This window comes from Callorhinus ursinus, unplaced genomic scaffold, assembly GCF_003265705.2.
Source record: "Callorhinus ursinus isolate GAN/ISIS: 27379988/994484 unplaced genomic scaffold, GSC_fseal_2.0 scaffold63, whole genome shotgun sequence".
NCBI classification, from domain to species: Eukaryota; Metazoa; Chordata; class Mammalia; order Carnivora; family Otariidae; genus Callorhinus; species Callorhinus ursinus.
Window position 1 is genome coordinate 8332102 of NW_027397125.1, and position 15787 is coordinate 8347888.

Sequence of the window (15787 nt, forward strand, 5' to 3'; positions counted from 1 at the left end):
ACTAAACATCACTAAATAAATAAAGAAATCAAAAAAGAATCAAAAAATACCTTGAGACGAATGAACAGAAATATCTATGGGATGCTGCAAATGCGGTTTTAAGACAGAAGATCAAAGCAATACAGGCATACCTCGAGATATAAGAAAATCTCAAAAAATCTAATCTTCCATATAAAGGAGTTGGAAAAAGAGCAAATGAAGCACAAAGTCAAGAAAAGGAAGGAAATAATAAAGATCAGAGCAGAAATAAATTAAATAGGCACATTAAAAAAAAAAGTCAATGAAACTAAGAGCTGGTTCTTTGAAAAGATAAAGAAACTCAAACCGTAGCTAGACAAACCAAGAGAGAAAGAGAAGGCTCTAATAAAATCAGAAATGAAAAGAGTTTTAACTAACACCACAGAAATAAAAAGGATGAAGAGCAACGACTATAAACATATGCCAACAAATTGGAAAACCTAGAAAAAAATGGAAGAGTTACTAGAAACAATCTTCTACGACTGAATCACAGAGAAATAGGAAATATGAATAGACATTACTAGTAGTATGATTGAAACAGCCATCAAAAACCTCTCAACAAACAAAAGTCCAGGACCAAACACCCTCACACTGGTGAATTCTACCAAACATTCAAAGAAGATTTAATACCTATCCTTCTCAAACTCTTCCAAAAAACTGAAGAGGAGGGAATACTTCTAAAACCAGTTTTTGAAGCCAGCCTTACTCTGATACCAAAACCAGATAACCACACACACACACACACACACACACACACACACACACACACACACACAGAGGTAATTACAAGCCTATTATTGATGAACACTGATGCAAAATTCAACAAAATATTAACAAACGAAATTCAACAATACATTAAAAGGATCATACACTATGACGTCAAGTGGGATTTATTCCAGGGATGCAAGAATACCTCAATATCCACAAACCAAACAACATGATATACCACACTAACAAAACTAATAAAAATCATGATCATTTCAGGGATGCCTGGGTGGTTCAGTCAGTTAAGGGTGTGACTCCTGATTTCGGCTCAGGTCATCATCTCAGGATCCTGGGATCCAACCCCGTGTCAGGCTCCATGCTGGGTATGGAGCTTGCTTAAGATTCTGTTGCTCCCTCTGCCCCTCCCATCATCCTCCACTCCTTCACAAATAAGCAAACAAATAAATAAAAATTTAAAAATCCCACCATTTCAACAGACGCAGAAAAAGCATCCGATGAAAACTCTCAATAAATAGGTACAGAGGGACCATTACTGGACATAAGAAAACACATAATGACACAGCCACAGCTAACATTATACTCAATGGTAAAAGAAAGCTTTTCTTTTAAGATCATGAACAAGACAATGATGCCCACTCTGCCCACTTTTATTCAAATACTATTGGATGTCCTAGCCACAGCAATTAGGCCAAGAAATAAAAAGAAAGTGGGAAGAGGAAGGGAGAAGAGTAGAGAGAAGAGGGAGAAGAGAAGAGAAAAGGAGAATGCATCCAAATTGAAAAGGAAGAAGTAAAACTGTCACTATTTGTAGATGACAGGATACTATATGCAGATAAGCCAAAAGACACCACCAAAAATTTGTTAGAGTACATGAATCCAGTAGTCAAAGGACACTTAACAAAGATTTTATAAACACACAAAATCAAAATACAGAATTGTGGCATTCCTATATACTAATAATGACTTATTGGAAAGAGAAACTAAGAAAATAATCCCACTTACAGCTGCATCAAAAAAAAATAAAACACCTAGGAATAAATTTAACCAAGAGGTGAAAGACTTGTACATTAAAAACTATAAGACACTGATGAAAGAAACTGAAGATGACACAAATAAATGGAAGGATATTCTGTGCTCACGGATTAGAAGAATTAATGTTGTTAAGTCTCCATACTACCCAAAGCAATCTATAGATTCATTATAATCTCTACTGAAATTCCAAGGGCATTTTTTACAGAACTAGAGCAAACAGTTCTAAAATTTGTATGGAACCAAAAAAATTCCTGTATAGCCAAAGCAACTTTGAGAAAGAACAACAAAGCTGGAGGTATCATGTTCCCTGATTTAAAACTATACTACAAAGCTACAGTAATCAAAACAGTATAGTATTGGTATAAAAAGAGACACACAGATCAGTGGGATGTCACTGAGAGCTCAGAATTACACCTGCACACATATGGACAATAAACTCACAACAAAGAGGCCAAGAATATACAATGTAGAAAGGACAGCATCTTCAGTAAATGGCGTTGGCAATATTGGACAGCCAAATGCAAAAGAATGAAACTGGACTACCAGCTTACACCATACACAAAAGTTAATTCAAAATGGATTAAAGACTTGAATATAAAAACCTGATACCATAAATTTCCTAGAAGAATACACAGGTGGTAATAAGCTTTTTGACATCAGTCTTATCAATATCTCTGTGGATCTGACTTCAAAGGCAAGAGAAACAAACAAAAAAAATGAATGAATGAATGGGATTACATCAAAATAAGCTTCTTCTGCACAGCGGAAGAAACCATCATCAAAATGAAAAGGCAACCTACGGAAAGGGAGAAGGTTTTTGCAACTCATATATCTGACAGGGGATTAATATCCAAAATATATAAAGAATTCATATAACTCAACAACAAGAAACCAAACAATCCAATTTAAAAGTGGGAAGATAATATGAATAAACATTTTTCCAAAGAAGACCTAAAGATGGCCAAAAGGCACAGGAAAGATGTTCAACATCAGTAATTATCATGGAAATGCAAATCAAAATCACAATGAGATATCACCTTACACCAATTAGAATGGGTATTATCAAAAAGACAAGAAATAACAAGTGTTGATGAGGCAGTACAAAAAAGGGAATCATTGTATACTGTTGGTGGGAATGTAAAGTGGTGCAGCCAACAGTATGGAGATTCCTCAAAAAATTATAGAACAACTATATGATCCAGCTGTTCTTCTTCTGGGTATTTACCTGAAGAATATGAAATATTGATTTGAAAAGATATATCCACCCTTATGTTCACTGCAGGATTATTTACAATAGCCAAGAAATGGAAATAACCAAAACGTCCACTGATGTATTAATCGATAAAGAAGATGGGGTGTGTGTGTGTGTGTGTGTGTGTGTGTGTGTGTGTGTGTGTGTGTAGTAGTAGTGGTATATGTAGTGTATATATACTACTCAGGCATAAAAAAAATGAAATCTTACCATTTGAGACAGCATGCATGGAACTTAAAAGTATTGTCATGGTAAGTAAAATAAGTCAGAGAAAGACAAATACATGATTTCACTCATATGTGGAATCTAAAAAAAAAAAAAACCCCAACAACCACCAAACCAAACTCCTACAGAGAACAGATTGGAAGTTACCAGAAGGGAAGAGGGTGTGGGGGTGGGTGGAATGGCTGAAGGAGGTCAACTGAATAGTGATAGATGTAACTAGACTTTATAGTGCATACAGATAAAGAATTAAAATGTACATGTGAAACTTACATAATGTTACATGCCAATTTCACCTTGATAAAAAGAAAAATGATAGGAAATTTTAAAAATACAGAACCAAGACTTGAATAGAGCAGTTCAATGAGTCAGTAAGACAGAAGACTAGCTTGCTGGCTAGTAATGCAATAAGGCAGGGGTTCATGTAGAACCCACTCATCACCACACACAGGGCTGACCATCTGGTATTAGTGATGGCATCTATCCTAGGTTTTTCTTATGCAGCTCTTATGGTTACAGGTGATTTGGAGGCATTTAAGAGTTATAACAGCACTAACTCCAAACAACAGTGAAACAACAGTCAAAAATCAAATTACTTAGGGTAAGAAGCCTGAGTCTGCTGACTGGAAAGGGCTGCGTTTACAGATGGTGGAACTGCTCCTTGGCTGAGAGAAGAGAGCTGCTCTGGGGGAAGACTGTAGCTCTGGAGATGGCTCATCTGCGCACTCCCTGCAACCAGGTAAGCACCACTTTGGGGAGGCCCTGGATAGACCTAGAACAGTTTATGATAAAAAAAAAAAAAAAAAGAAAAAAATACATTTTCTAAGATTTTAAAAGGTATGCCAAAATTTCTTTGTAAAGGCATTCAATTACAAAGCGAACAATGAAATCTCTGAAATCTTTTTGAAAGTTACTTCTTCTGATAGGTATTTAAAAAAATACTTTTCAGTGAAGTGAGGTTCTGATGATTTTTGTTCTTGGGTAAAGACGAGCTAAACTCGTGTTTATCTCATACAGAAGCAGTAAAGGAACTTACCTTGAAACTTTATACTAATATCATCTCTCTTTCCATACCGATATTTTAAGTACTTTCCTAAAAGGAATCCCAAAAAATGTTTAAGAAGTGTCTTTGAATTCCTTGTTTCATGTCAATAGACTGCATTTACTTATAGATACAATTTGTATTTCCTATATTCCAGTTTAGTGAACAAATAAGTCAGATAGAGAAAGACAAATACATTACAGTTTAGTGAACAAATAAGTCCCTAAATGACTTTTGAAAGTTAGCTTTCAAAAGCAGGGGTCAGCAAACATTTTTACAAAAGTCCAGATAATAAATATTTTAGGCTTTGTGGGGCTCTCGGAACTCTGCCCATATAGAAAGCAGCCAGAAACAATTTTTAAACGAGTGAGAATTGCTAAGCTACAGCAAAAATTTATTTAAAAAAAAAAAGACATGGGAGGCTGGATTTGGCCTTTGGCTATTGTTTGACCACTCACGCATCTAAAAACCATACTTATTTTAATCTAAAGAGACTCCTTAAATGCCCAAAATTTTAAACACACATAATATTCTAATTTTCTATAGTATTCACTAGATCCTTCCATTTCATATATCTGAAAAGAGAACTCCACTGTCTATGCAGTGAGACTCTTACCAGCTGTTAAAATAGTAGTAACACAGTTATCAGGAGATAAGACAATCATCTTAGCACTTCTTTTAAGCCATAAGAGACTCACCATACATGAGAATACAGAAGTTCTTAATTATAAACAGAGCTATTCCAGTCTTCTTAAACGCATTGTTTTTTGTACTTTGCAAATGAAACATAAAGAGTTTTTGTTTCTTTCTCAAACTGGTATCAAGAGCCATGAATAGGTGTCACCTAGCCCCATGTTGTTCAAATCTGACTGCTCAGCCCCAGGCATCTGGCCCCTCATTTCTGGGGAAGTGGGCCATTTTTTAAGGAAAAAATTAACTGCACAACGTCTGTGCCACCCTGCATAAGTAAAATGGAGTGCCTGGCTAATTATTCCCTATACAGTAAACTTGCTGAGTTTATGGAAATGGGGCTCTTAAAATAGTTCCTTGGGGTGAGTAAGGGTGGAAAAGGGCTCTATATTACATTCTACATCTTTTCATGTAAAGGAGAGGGAAAAACTCAGATTAAAGCAACTTAATATAAAACCAAAAACTGTAGATACCCAGAAAAATTTAGTAATAACTTAGTAAACAGACAAAAAAAATGTGCTTCTTAACCAGATAATTACATATGAAGTTTTAGAAATATATAGATGTTTGGGCCTTACTCTTGAACACTTTAATAGGTTTCGGGTGGAGCCAAGGAACCTGTATTTTTGTTTTTTTTAGGTTTGATTAGTGATTCTGATGCACACCCTTGAAGAAAAACAACTTCTTAAAAAGAATTACTGGAATAATTAGTGTATTACACATTGTTCTTATCAAGTAAAAAATTATTTTAAACATATTCTAAGATTACTTTCAGAAAGTTTCACATTTTACAAAAACACAGCTATTCCAAATAATCTCAAATATATTGAGAATTTAAAATGATATACTTGAAGGGCTACCTGGGTAGCTCAGTTGGTAAGCATTCAACTCCTGATTTTGGCTCAGGTCATGATCTCAGCGTCTGAGATTGAGCTCTGAGTCATGCTCCTCGCTCAGTGGGGAGTCTGCTTGAGATTCTCTCTCCCCTTCCCTCTGCCCCACCCTCCGCTCACGTGCTCACTCTCTAAAATAAACAAAATCTTTTAAAAAAATAAAATATAAAATAAACTGATATACTTGAATTTTTAAAAGCTTACCTGAGAACCAGAAACACCAGATGACTGCATATAATACTGCTGATTCTGTAATTTTGCATACATGGAATACATTGGATCTTCATTCATTAACTTGGTATACAGTGAAAGTGCTTCCATCACTTTAACATTAAGTTCTGAGAGTTCTGAATGTTTTCTGAAATATTACACAGTAATTTCAAACACAACTGCTATTTAAATGATACGATGTTCTAAATAAGAAGGCACATAAAATAGCAAAAAGTAATATAAGCAGACATTACTAAAAATTTAACGTTATGGCAAAAAATATCCTGTATTTTAGCTCCAAGATAACCAAAACTGCTTAAGGTACTATGCTGGGAGAACTCCAGATTATTGTACTTGACTTTACCTTGAAATAACTAGGTATCCCTAGTAAATAACAGATGGGTGGGACATTTGTGAGCTCTGGTAATGCCACTTACAGCATTACAATGATTACAATAGGTAACCATTATTTTTTAAAAAGACTAATATAATTAAGGTCAAATAAATGCTCACCTTAAAAAAAATAGGCAGATGTATCTAATTCTAATTCCCATATCTATAGTGGAAAACAACTGAATGAGAACTGGTTCTTCTGGCATATCTTTAAAATAAAAAAATAATAAAAAGGCAGCTCTATCCCAATATGCACTTAAAGAGAACTTCAGGGAAGAAGATATACAACAGAGATACAGCACGTTCTTTTACCTATCAATATCTTCCAGCTTTTCGTCAATGAGAGGTCCCATCTGGTGACACATTGCTAAGATAACAAGATTTAAAGAAATTTAAGAAAACACAGCAAAAGAAAGCATATCTCTCATGGATATTCATATAAGTGAGATTGGGTCACAGAGGAGTGGAGTTAACATTTTTTATATCATTTCCAATTGATTTTAAATATAAAACCATTCTGTAACAGAACACTAGATATAACCTCTGATTATTCTTTACGTGTAAGGTTAATGCAAAACAAAGTTTACCTTCAAGATGAAGTAACTCTGGAAGATCTGGCTGATCATCACTGGGATCTGTACTTTGCAACATCTGTAGCAACTGGTCCATTTTGTCCTACAGGAATTAAATAGTTAATAAAAAAAGCAATAAATCGTTATGCAACAATATGGTCTCACTTAATTAATTAGATAATGGATGGAGAATTTTTGTGATTCATATGGAGACTCCAATTTTGCTTTGACATATTGAGTATTTGTGTTCTCTTTAGTACCATGTGAAGTCAGAGGCCTGAAAGCTCTTCCTACTTACTTTTGAAACTGCTAACAGAAACTTTCTTAAATGAGAAGAAACAGAACCATATTTAAACTTAAAATGTGTGAGTTCTTCAATCTGTTATGTCATGCTTGTGGATTTCTGTGTCATTTTGTTTTGGAGCGGCTGTAGCCTTGCCATGCTGACAGGTGCAACTTCTCTCTCAAGATGGCATTACTTATGACTGACAACTTGTTACCACTTCTCCATCACGGTGAATACAGCAGCTGTTTTAGCAAGACATAGCTCAGCTATATCACAGCTCTTCTCCTTCTAAGTAGGGCCATAGATTTTATTCTACATTTTCTTTCCACCAATATTTCAGTCTGTCATAAAAGGAAAGAAGATTTGTGGTTTCTCTATTTTCCTATGTGAGAAGGCTGAAAGGTATCTCAAAGCAAGGACTCAGATCTATTTCAGAATTTTCCCTTATAAAAACCAATGGAACTAATGAAGCCATCATTATATTAATACATCTATATTATTACACAAGTATACATGTACTTATACGTAAGTTTTTAAGAATCAAAATACTGATCTCACGTACCAAAGAATAATACTATAATAATGACAAAGTTTTCTCCATGCATGGTTTTTACATGGTTATGTTACTAACCACAGGTACATTAGGTAAATAATGTAAAAGACTACCAATTTTATACAGTCATTTAGAGCCAAGACAAAAACTGTTTCTGCAAACAGCTTGAGAGATAAACTAATCACTGGACAGTGAAAGGGACACAAGTACATAAAAAACTCTTCTAAAGTCAAATGAATTTTATATGTTGAAATGGATACTATTTTTCAATGTAAAAGATTCATAATTTTCATTTTAAGTAGCCTAGAAAAGAAGGTGTCAGAAAAGTTTGCCTACAGAAAAGAAAAAAAAAAGTGGGGGAAGTGGGGGGTAATATGAGAGAGTCAACTAACATCTGGATAATTTTTGTTTTATTTGTTTACAGAATATTACACCTATTTGAAATTAGCTAATATCAGAGAAATGAGATATCTATACAGACCACTAGGCTGACTCTACACACATTGTCTTATGCAATGCAACTGGCCAAACATAACTTTCCCTGATCCAGTCAGATTCCCTGGCTCTCAGCACAGTCTTCAACAGTCTCTTTCTCTAAAAGAGAAACTTCAAACTTTGTTTACGCCTCCTCCCAAAGAAGGCTAAAAACCTATAAAATCCCTTCAAATATTTTAAAGATTTTAAAATATCTTAATATTTTAAATATGGTATTTTAAATATCATTTTTCATCATAAGTTTAAAATGTTACAAAGGATGTAATTTCCAGAGCATTAAATACTGATCTTCACAAATAAAAGTCACATATTCTATTAAATATACTCCATCCAAAAAAATTTCACAAAATTGTGTTTGCAATAATTAAAAAAAACAAAAAACTGCAAAAAGCCTTAGTTCCAATAGTAAAATAAATAAATCATATAAACCCATTCTATGGAATATTAAGCAGGAATTTTAAATAATGACGTACAGAATGGGACTAGAGAGACAGTTTCAAGGACAGTCTTTGCTTTGTCTATATTGCTTGAACTTTATAACATAAAATACATGCACTAATCAAGTAATCAATTTTTTTTTAAAGAAGACAGTAACAGCATTTCTACTTCAATACCAAGTATGAACAACTCTCACAGAGGAAATCACTTACTTCATCAATAAAGGCTTGCTCCGGTTCTGGCTCTATTGTTTCTACTTGAACATCATCACTAAATTGTACCGTCTTCTTCTCTGTTTTAACTGTAAAACATGTAATATTTATCTTTTCCTTATAATAAACTTAAAATTCTATTCTAAAGCACTTTAAACTGCATGAGAGAATTTGGATTTTTCTTTTATTCCCTTCAATCTGAGAGACTCAATTTAAGGAATAAACTACAGATTTAGGCAATAATGAGAGAACATTATTTTATGGAATTCTGGGAAGATTTCTTAATTTTCTCTTAAGATTTTACATTTTCCATAAAAGATACTTCACTAAAAATAAGAGGTATATTTCTGAAACAAAGATTAATTACCTACTACATATGAGAGTTTAGTAAATTGGACAAAAAGTAGTTTTACAAGGACAAAAATGAACTCTACAAATTAAGTCCTCTTTTAAATTACCAGTCCCTTCAAAGAAAAATCTCATTTGAAAGACCATGCTATTTCAATGTAGTGAAATGGAAAGTCAGCTATATATGTTCTCTGGCAAGCTACCCAGACTTTTTACTAGGAGAATGACATCTAGCTCAACGGAGAACTTTACAAGTGCCATGGGCAATGATATGAATTTTCCACTAAATCAGCCCGCATTTTTTAGTTCCATTATTCTTTGAAATAAAAATGTGGTTATGAAGGGATCTGCAAACCACTGGCCAGAAGCACATATTTCTGTTGCTTAACAAAGCAATCTTTAAAAACTATTCAATATATCATTAACTAGTAAATATAAGGTTATGATTAATAGAGCAATTAACCTTCTCCCCCAATATACTGAGAGACTCATACGACTTTAAAGGAATGGACTTCCTTTCTGCATTTCTCATCCTTGTACCAATGTGGTTAATCAGTATGCATAAAAATATTAAGAATCAAGATGAAAAGGGCTTTGGGAACGGAGCAGAATTACGGAAAGGAAATATATTAATTAAACTATTAAATGTGCATAATAGAATATTACATATCCTCCCAAATGAATCTCTTCTACCATTTTAAAAATGAGGTTAACAGCAGCACAGTAATATTAAAAACGCTTGTGCAGGAAAAAGCTAATATACGACACTGCCTGGATTTAAATACGAATCTATCTGGTGCTACTAGCCCACATACTGAAATCTGGCTGATGATTTTTTACTCTGAGAACAGGAACTCATACCACTTATGTATTTGGTGCTGTAAGCTTCTGTATAAAAATGTAGATAATTTAATTTCCATTCATCCCATTCAAATCACCATAAAGCAAAATTCTATACACACACGAAAGTTTCAGCTGATTTTATTTTCTCATGGGGGTAAAAGAGACATGTGCTAGAGATATTTCTGCTTTTTATATCTTGAGCTGTTAACAAGTAGAGAGCTGGGAAAGCACCACATTGGCTGCTACCCATAAGAGAACACATCCTAACAGATGACCATGCACAAGTTTTCAGTGCTTTTTCTCAAAGGCACTATTACCAAATATGCATGCGTGCATGCATGCGTGTGTGCGTGTGTGTGTGTGCATGTACACAAAATAAACTGTTTTCACAGTATCTTCCTACACTTCCAAAAGAAAAACAAGCCAAGCAGGGCAGGTACTTGTACAGGACATTAAGTAAAGTGGGCTTCTGCTATGAAAAGGTGCCTGGGTGGCTCAGGTGGTTAAGCATCTGCCTTTGGTTCAGATCATGATCCCCGAGTCCCAGGATGGAGCCCCACACCAGGCTCCTTGCTCAGTGGGGAGTCTGGTTCTCCCTCCGACCCTCCCCTCTCTCATGTTCTCTCTCTCAAATAAAGAAATCTTAAAAAAAAAAAAAAAGAAGAAGAAGAAGAGGAATGCTAAGAAGATCATGCTAACACTCATTTCCCAAGCTCAAGAACTACAATTCCATTATAGAAGCTCTCCTGTTCCTGCTCTTCTTTTCAGTAGTCCAGAGTGAAACAGAGGAAGAAGAGCTAGAATACTCATTTTAAAGTTGCATTGCTATATGATGGGGAAAAAGAGGAGATGGCTACATGATCCATATGAGATCCTGGATTTCACCATGAACAGAAGTCCAAGACAATTCCATCTTTTCCAATAGCTTATTGAGGACAAAACAAAAACAAAAAACCCAAACCTCAAAAAAAAAAAAAAAGAAAGAAAGAAAAAAATCACCACCATAAGCCCAGGTTAAAAAATTGGCACCGAATACATTGCCATTTATTTTTTTTTATTTTTATTTTTTAAAGATTTTATTTATTTATTTATTCATGAGAGACAGAGGGAGAGAGAGAGAGAGAGAAGCAGAGGGAGAAACAGGCTCCCAAGGAGCAGGGAGCCCGATGCGGGACTCGATCCCAGGACTCTGGGATCATGACCTGAGCCGAAGGCAGATGCTTAACCATCTGAGCCACCCAGGCGCCCGAATACATTGCCATTTAAAAACTGTTCTACGATGTATTTTTTCAGTTCTAACAAAAAAGGACTCCATTACTAGAATGGGTATCAGGACTCTGTCTCTGTCATAAATCGGTCATAAAATGACATGAGACAACTTGGCAATAATTGGGAGACAGCTTTGTTTCATCAAAGTAATGTCCGATTTGTTGTTAAAGCCTTCTCTTGAAAGAGAAGTGTTCTTATTCCAGGAAAAGTGTATCTTTTACATATATATGTGTATGTTTACATATATATAGATATGTAAACATACACATATGTATGTACCATTTATTGTATAAATATTTAAATAGCCTGTATTCTGGGTAAGATTCAGTACTACGTGCTGTTGGAAACAAAAAAAAATGAAAAGATGACTAAGACAAAGATCCTTTCTTAAAATTCTTATAAACTAAAAAAGACCTAAGCATCCTGTAGCTTATAACTCTCTTTGATACCTTCTACTGGCATTATAGAAAGATGAGATGAGGTGAGATATTTTGCCAGATAACTATAGCTTACCAGTTTATATACACAAACTCTTAAAATTCTAAACCTTCCAACCACTAATGGAAATCTTTCTACACTAGAACATATTTCTGTTTCCTTAAACAAAGGGAGATTATGACTTTATCTTGATGACCCAAACTCATCATTATGAAGATCAGTGAAGTGTAGTATTATGTAGAAATATAGTGAACTGCCTACCAACAGTTTTTGGTAGGTTACAAGTAGTTACATCTCCTGCAACTATTATGCCTACCAGACACATCACTTTTCCTCTTGGGCCCTACTTTCTAGTTTATTTCCCCAAGTAGCACATACTTGGAAACCAAACAAAAAGGTATTCACATGATCAGTTACGGTTCCTTCTGACTCTCTGACATGGGGGCTTAGGTAAGCCATTATACTGCTTACAGGCCACTGCTTCCAAGTTTGGGACTAGACACTAAAGAAATGGTCTCAATCTTAGAACAGAAAGAATTCTCTATGAGAGTACACTGTATTTGTCATACTTGATCAACTGATAATGAAAATACATAGTGCATAAATTTCCTAACACTTCTTAATCTTCAGTTTTATAATGCTATAAATCTAGTATTTTTAAAGAAAAGTCCACAGTCTGCCCAATTATCCAATTAGAAATAATCTTGGTAGACAGATAATTTCAATCTGTAGATAATTAGGTGATTTCTGGTAAATAATCTACTGACTAGGAAGCTGCATTTTTTTCTTTTTAAATTTTTATTTAAATTCCAGTTAGTTAACATACAGTGCAATAATGATTTCAGGAGTATAATTTAGTGATTCATCACTACATACAATACAAAAACATGGAACACTTCATAACGTGCGTGTCACCCTTGCACGGGGACCACGGTAATCTTGTCTGTATCACTCCAATCTTAGTGTATGTGCTGCTGAAGTGAGCACGCAAGCTGCATTCTTAACAAACACTTTGGCGGCACTAACATCTGAGAGTCCCAGCTCAGCTTGTAACTTTCCATGAAGTTGAATTTACTCTTTTATTAAGAAGACAGTTGTGGATTATCATGCACTTAAAAGAATGGAAAATACTTACTCATTTCTGGTTCAGCAGTAAGATCAGCAGTCACAAAATTAGAGGGAAATAACCCCATGCCTTGATGGGTTTCACCTTTCCACCAGTTGGGATCACTAATGAGGAGCAAAAAAGAATGCTTGACTATAATATTTTCATCTCTATATATCTCTCAACCTTTTACAATGTTTAACTTGAATTATTACCAGATTTGAACCCCCCAACAATCCAATGAGGGAAGAAATGAATGTACCATTATTACAAATAGAAGATGAAGGCTCAGAGAAGATAAAGAGGTGTTAAATACACAGCTCTTTATCTTTTGGAGGGCTGGTGAACGCTTTGAGGATGTAATACAAGGTTCTGAACTCACTCCCCAAAACAGAGATCTCTTCAACTTCAGGTAGTTCATGGTCTCCCTGTAAGGCTCCTTTGTAGTAAGGTAATAGTAGGCTCTTAATTCAGATCCATTCCTAAATTAGTGCGCTCTCTTGTTGACACTAGCACCTTTCTCCCCCACAAGAAATAACATGACAGATGACACTGTTTATAGCACAAAATGTTCAAAATGAACACACACTCAGATACATCCCATGGTTCACCACTGTATCTGTGGTATACGTATAAGGAAAGCTGGCAAGCTCTCAATGAACATTTTTTGAATGAATCAATCAATGGTCAAGGTTTTGTGCAATTTCAAGCTAAACAGCTCAAACTTTACTTCATTTTCTTTCAGTCAAGAAAACAATGTAACTGTGCTACTATAGGAATAACCTAAATTTTTTTTGAATTTATTTTTTAAAACCACCTGCAAATTTTAGTACTTCATTATCAGCGACAATCATCAGTAACAAATTTTGAGTAAACACAAAACCCAGATGTACTTAGAGGAAACAAATTGAGGGTTGCTGGAGGGTGGGGGGAGTGTGGGGGGATAGGGTAATTGGGTGATGGACATTAAAGAGGGCATAGGATGTAATCAGCACTGGGTATTATATAAGACAGATGAATCACTGAACTCTACCTCTGAAACTAGTGATACACTATATGTTAATTAATTGAATTTAAAATAAAAACAAGGGGGGAGGGGCAAGATGGCGGAGGAGTAGGAGACCTGGATTTTGTCTGGTTTCAGGAATTCAGCTGGATAGGGATCAAACCATTCTGAACACCTACGAACTCAACAGGAGATCGAAGACAAGAATGGCAACAACTCTCTGAACAGAAAAGCAACCACTTTCTGGAAGGTAAGAAGTGCGGAGAAGTGAATCGGAGGCAATATTCGGGGGATAGACGGCGGGGGAGGGAGCCTCCGTTGCCGCTTCTGGCAAGTGCTAGAGCCGTGGAGCACAAAATTGGAACTTTTAGAAGTCGGCTCCACTGAGGGACGTCGCTCCAGTGGCTAAGCGGGGGGTGGAACCCTCGTGGGACAGTGTGGTCTCAGGACCCTTGGGGTCACAGAAAGACCAGGGGTGCCTGAGTTCAGCAGCGCTCCCAGGTATCGGAGCGGGGAAGCCGGCTGAAGAGACGGAGCTGGGGAGCAGGCTCTCAGCTCTGGGGTTGCCATAAACTGTGATCCGCGGCCCAGTCGGGCCACTGCTCCTCCAGCAGGGACCCAACAAGCAGCAGATCTGGGGACACTCCCCTTCCTCCCCTGGGAGGAGCGGCGTGGGAGCGCACCGCAGGGATCTGCTGGGTTTGGAGACTCCAAACAGGGTCGGGTGCCAGAGATAGAAATGCTCGGTCACAGGCCGGGTGAGCACGGAGTGTGGCCAGAGACCGGGGAGACAGGTCTGACTGACAGCTTTTCTCTGGGGGCGCACTGAGGACTGGGGCCCTGAGTTCTCGGCTCCTCCGGGCAGAGATTGGAAGGCTGCCATTTTCACTCTCCTCCGCCAAAGCTGTACCGAGAGCTTGCAGGGAACAAAAGCTCCTGAGAGCAAACCCGAGCAGATTACTCAGCCTGGACCAGGAAAGGGCGGGGCAATTTCGCCTCCAGCAAAGACATTTAGGAACCACGGCAAAAGGCCCCTCCCGCAGAAGATCAGCAAGAACAGCCAGCCAAGACCAAGTTTACCGATCAATGAGAACAGCAGAACTCCAGTGCTAGGGGAATACTGCACATAGAATTCACAGCTTTTTTACCATGATTCTTTAGTCTTTCAAAATTAATTTTTTTTAACTTTTTAAAAAATTTTTCTTTTTCCCTTTTTCAACCAACATCTTACCAATCCTTTTAAAAAACATTTTTATTTTTCATTTTTAGAGTCATATTCTATCCCTTCATAATAGTTACCTTTATTTTTGGAATATATATATGTTGTTCTCTCTGTAAAATTTTGAGATACAGTTTCTTCTAACAGATCAAAATATATCCTAAGTCTCTAGTGTATGGCTTTGTTCCAGTCTCCTGCCTGATCACATTCTCTCCCCCTTTTTTTTTTAAATCCTCTTCTATCTTTTTTGAAACAACTTCTTATCAATTCTTTATACAATATTTTATAATTTTCATCTTTACAGTCATATTCCATCCCTTCATTGTATCAACCCTTATTTTTGTACATACATAAGTTTTTCTTTCTTTAAAATTTTGGGAGGAACTTTCTTCTAACAGACCAAAATACACCCAAAATCTAGTGTGTGGCACTGACCTATGCACCAGCCTGATCATATTAGATTATATTCTGTTTTTTTCTTTTGTTTTGTTCTGTTTTTGTTTATCTTTTTCTTTTTTCTTTCTT

General features: G+C 36.0%; 1 protein-coding gene and 1 non-coding gene across 3 annotated transcripts in view; both read right to left on the reverse strand.

The window, feature by feature from the left end:
* STAM (signal transducing adaptor molecule) overlaps positions 1-15787 on the reverse strand; it is a 93530-nt gene that overhangs the window by 11041 nt on the left and 66702 nt on the right. For both annotated transcript variants that reach the window (XM_073885624.1, XM_025892013.2), the window contains 6 exons: positions 13068-13162; positions 9035-9123; positions 7066-7153; positions 6791-6845; positions 6080-6233; positions 3847-4022 (listed from right to left, as the gene is read on the reverse strand). In XM_073885624.1, coding sequence (XP_073741725.1) covers positions 3847-4022; positions 6080-6233; positions 6791-6845; positions 7066-7153; positions 9035-9123; positions 13068-13162 — 657 coding nt within the window. The remainder of the gene's footprint in view (positions 1-3846; positions 4023-6079; positions 6234-6790; positions 6846-7065; positions 7154-9034; positions 9124-13067; positions 13163-15787) is intronic.
* On the reverse strand, positions 12814-12919 carry LOC112839135 (U6 spliceosomal RNA). Its single transcript, XR_003212143.1, has one exon. It is a non-coding gene; the product is annotated as a U6 spliceosomal RNA (small nuclear RNA).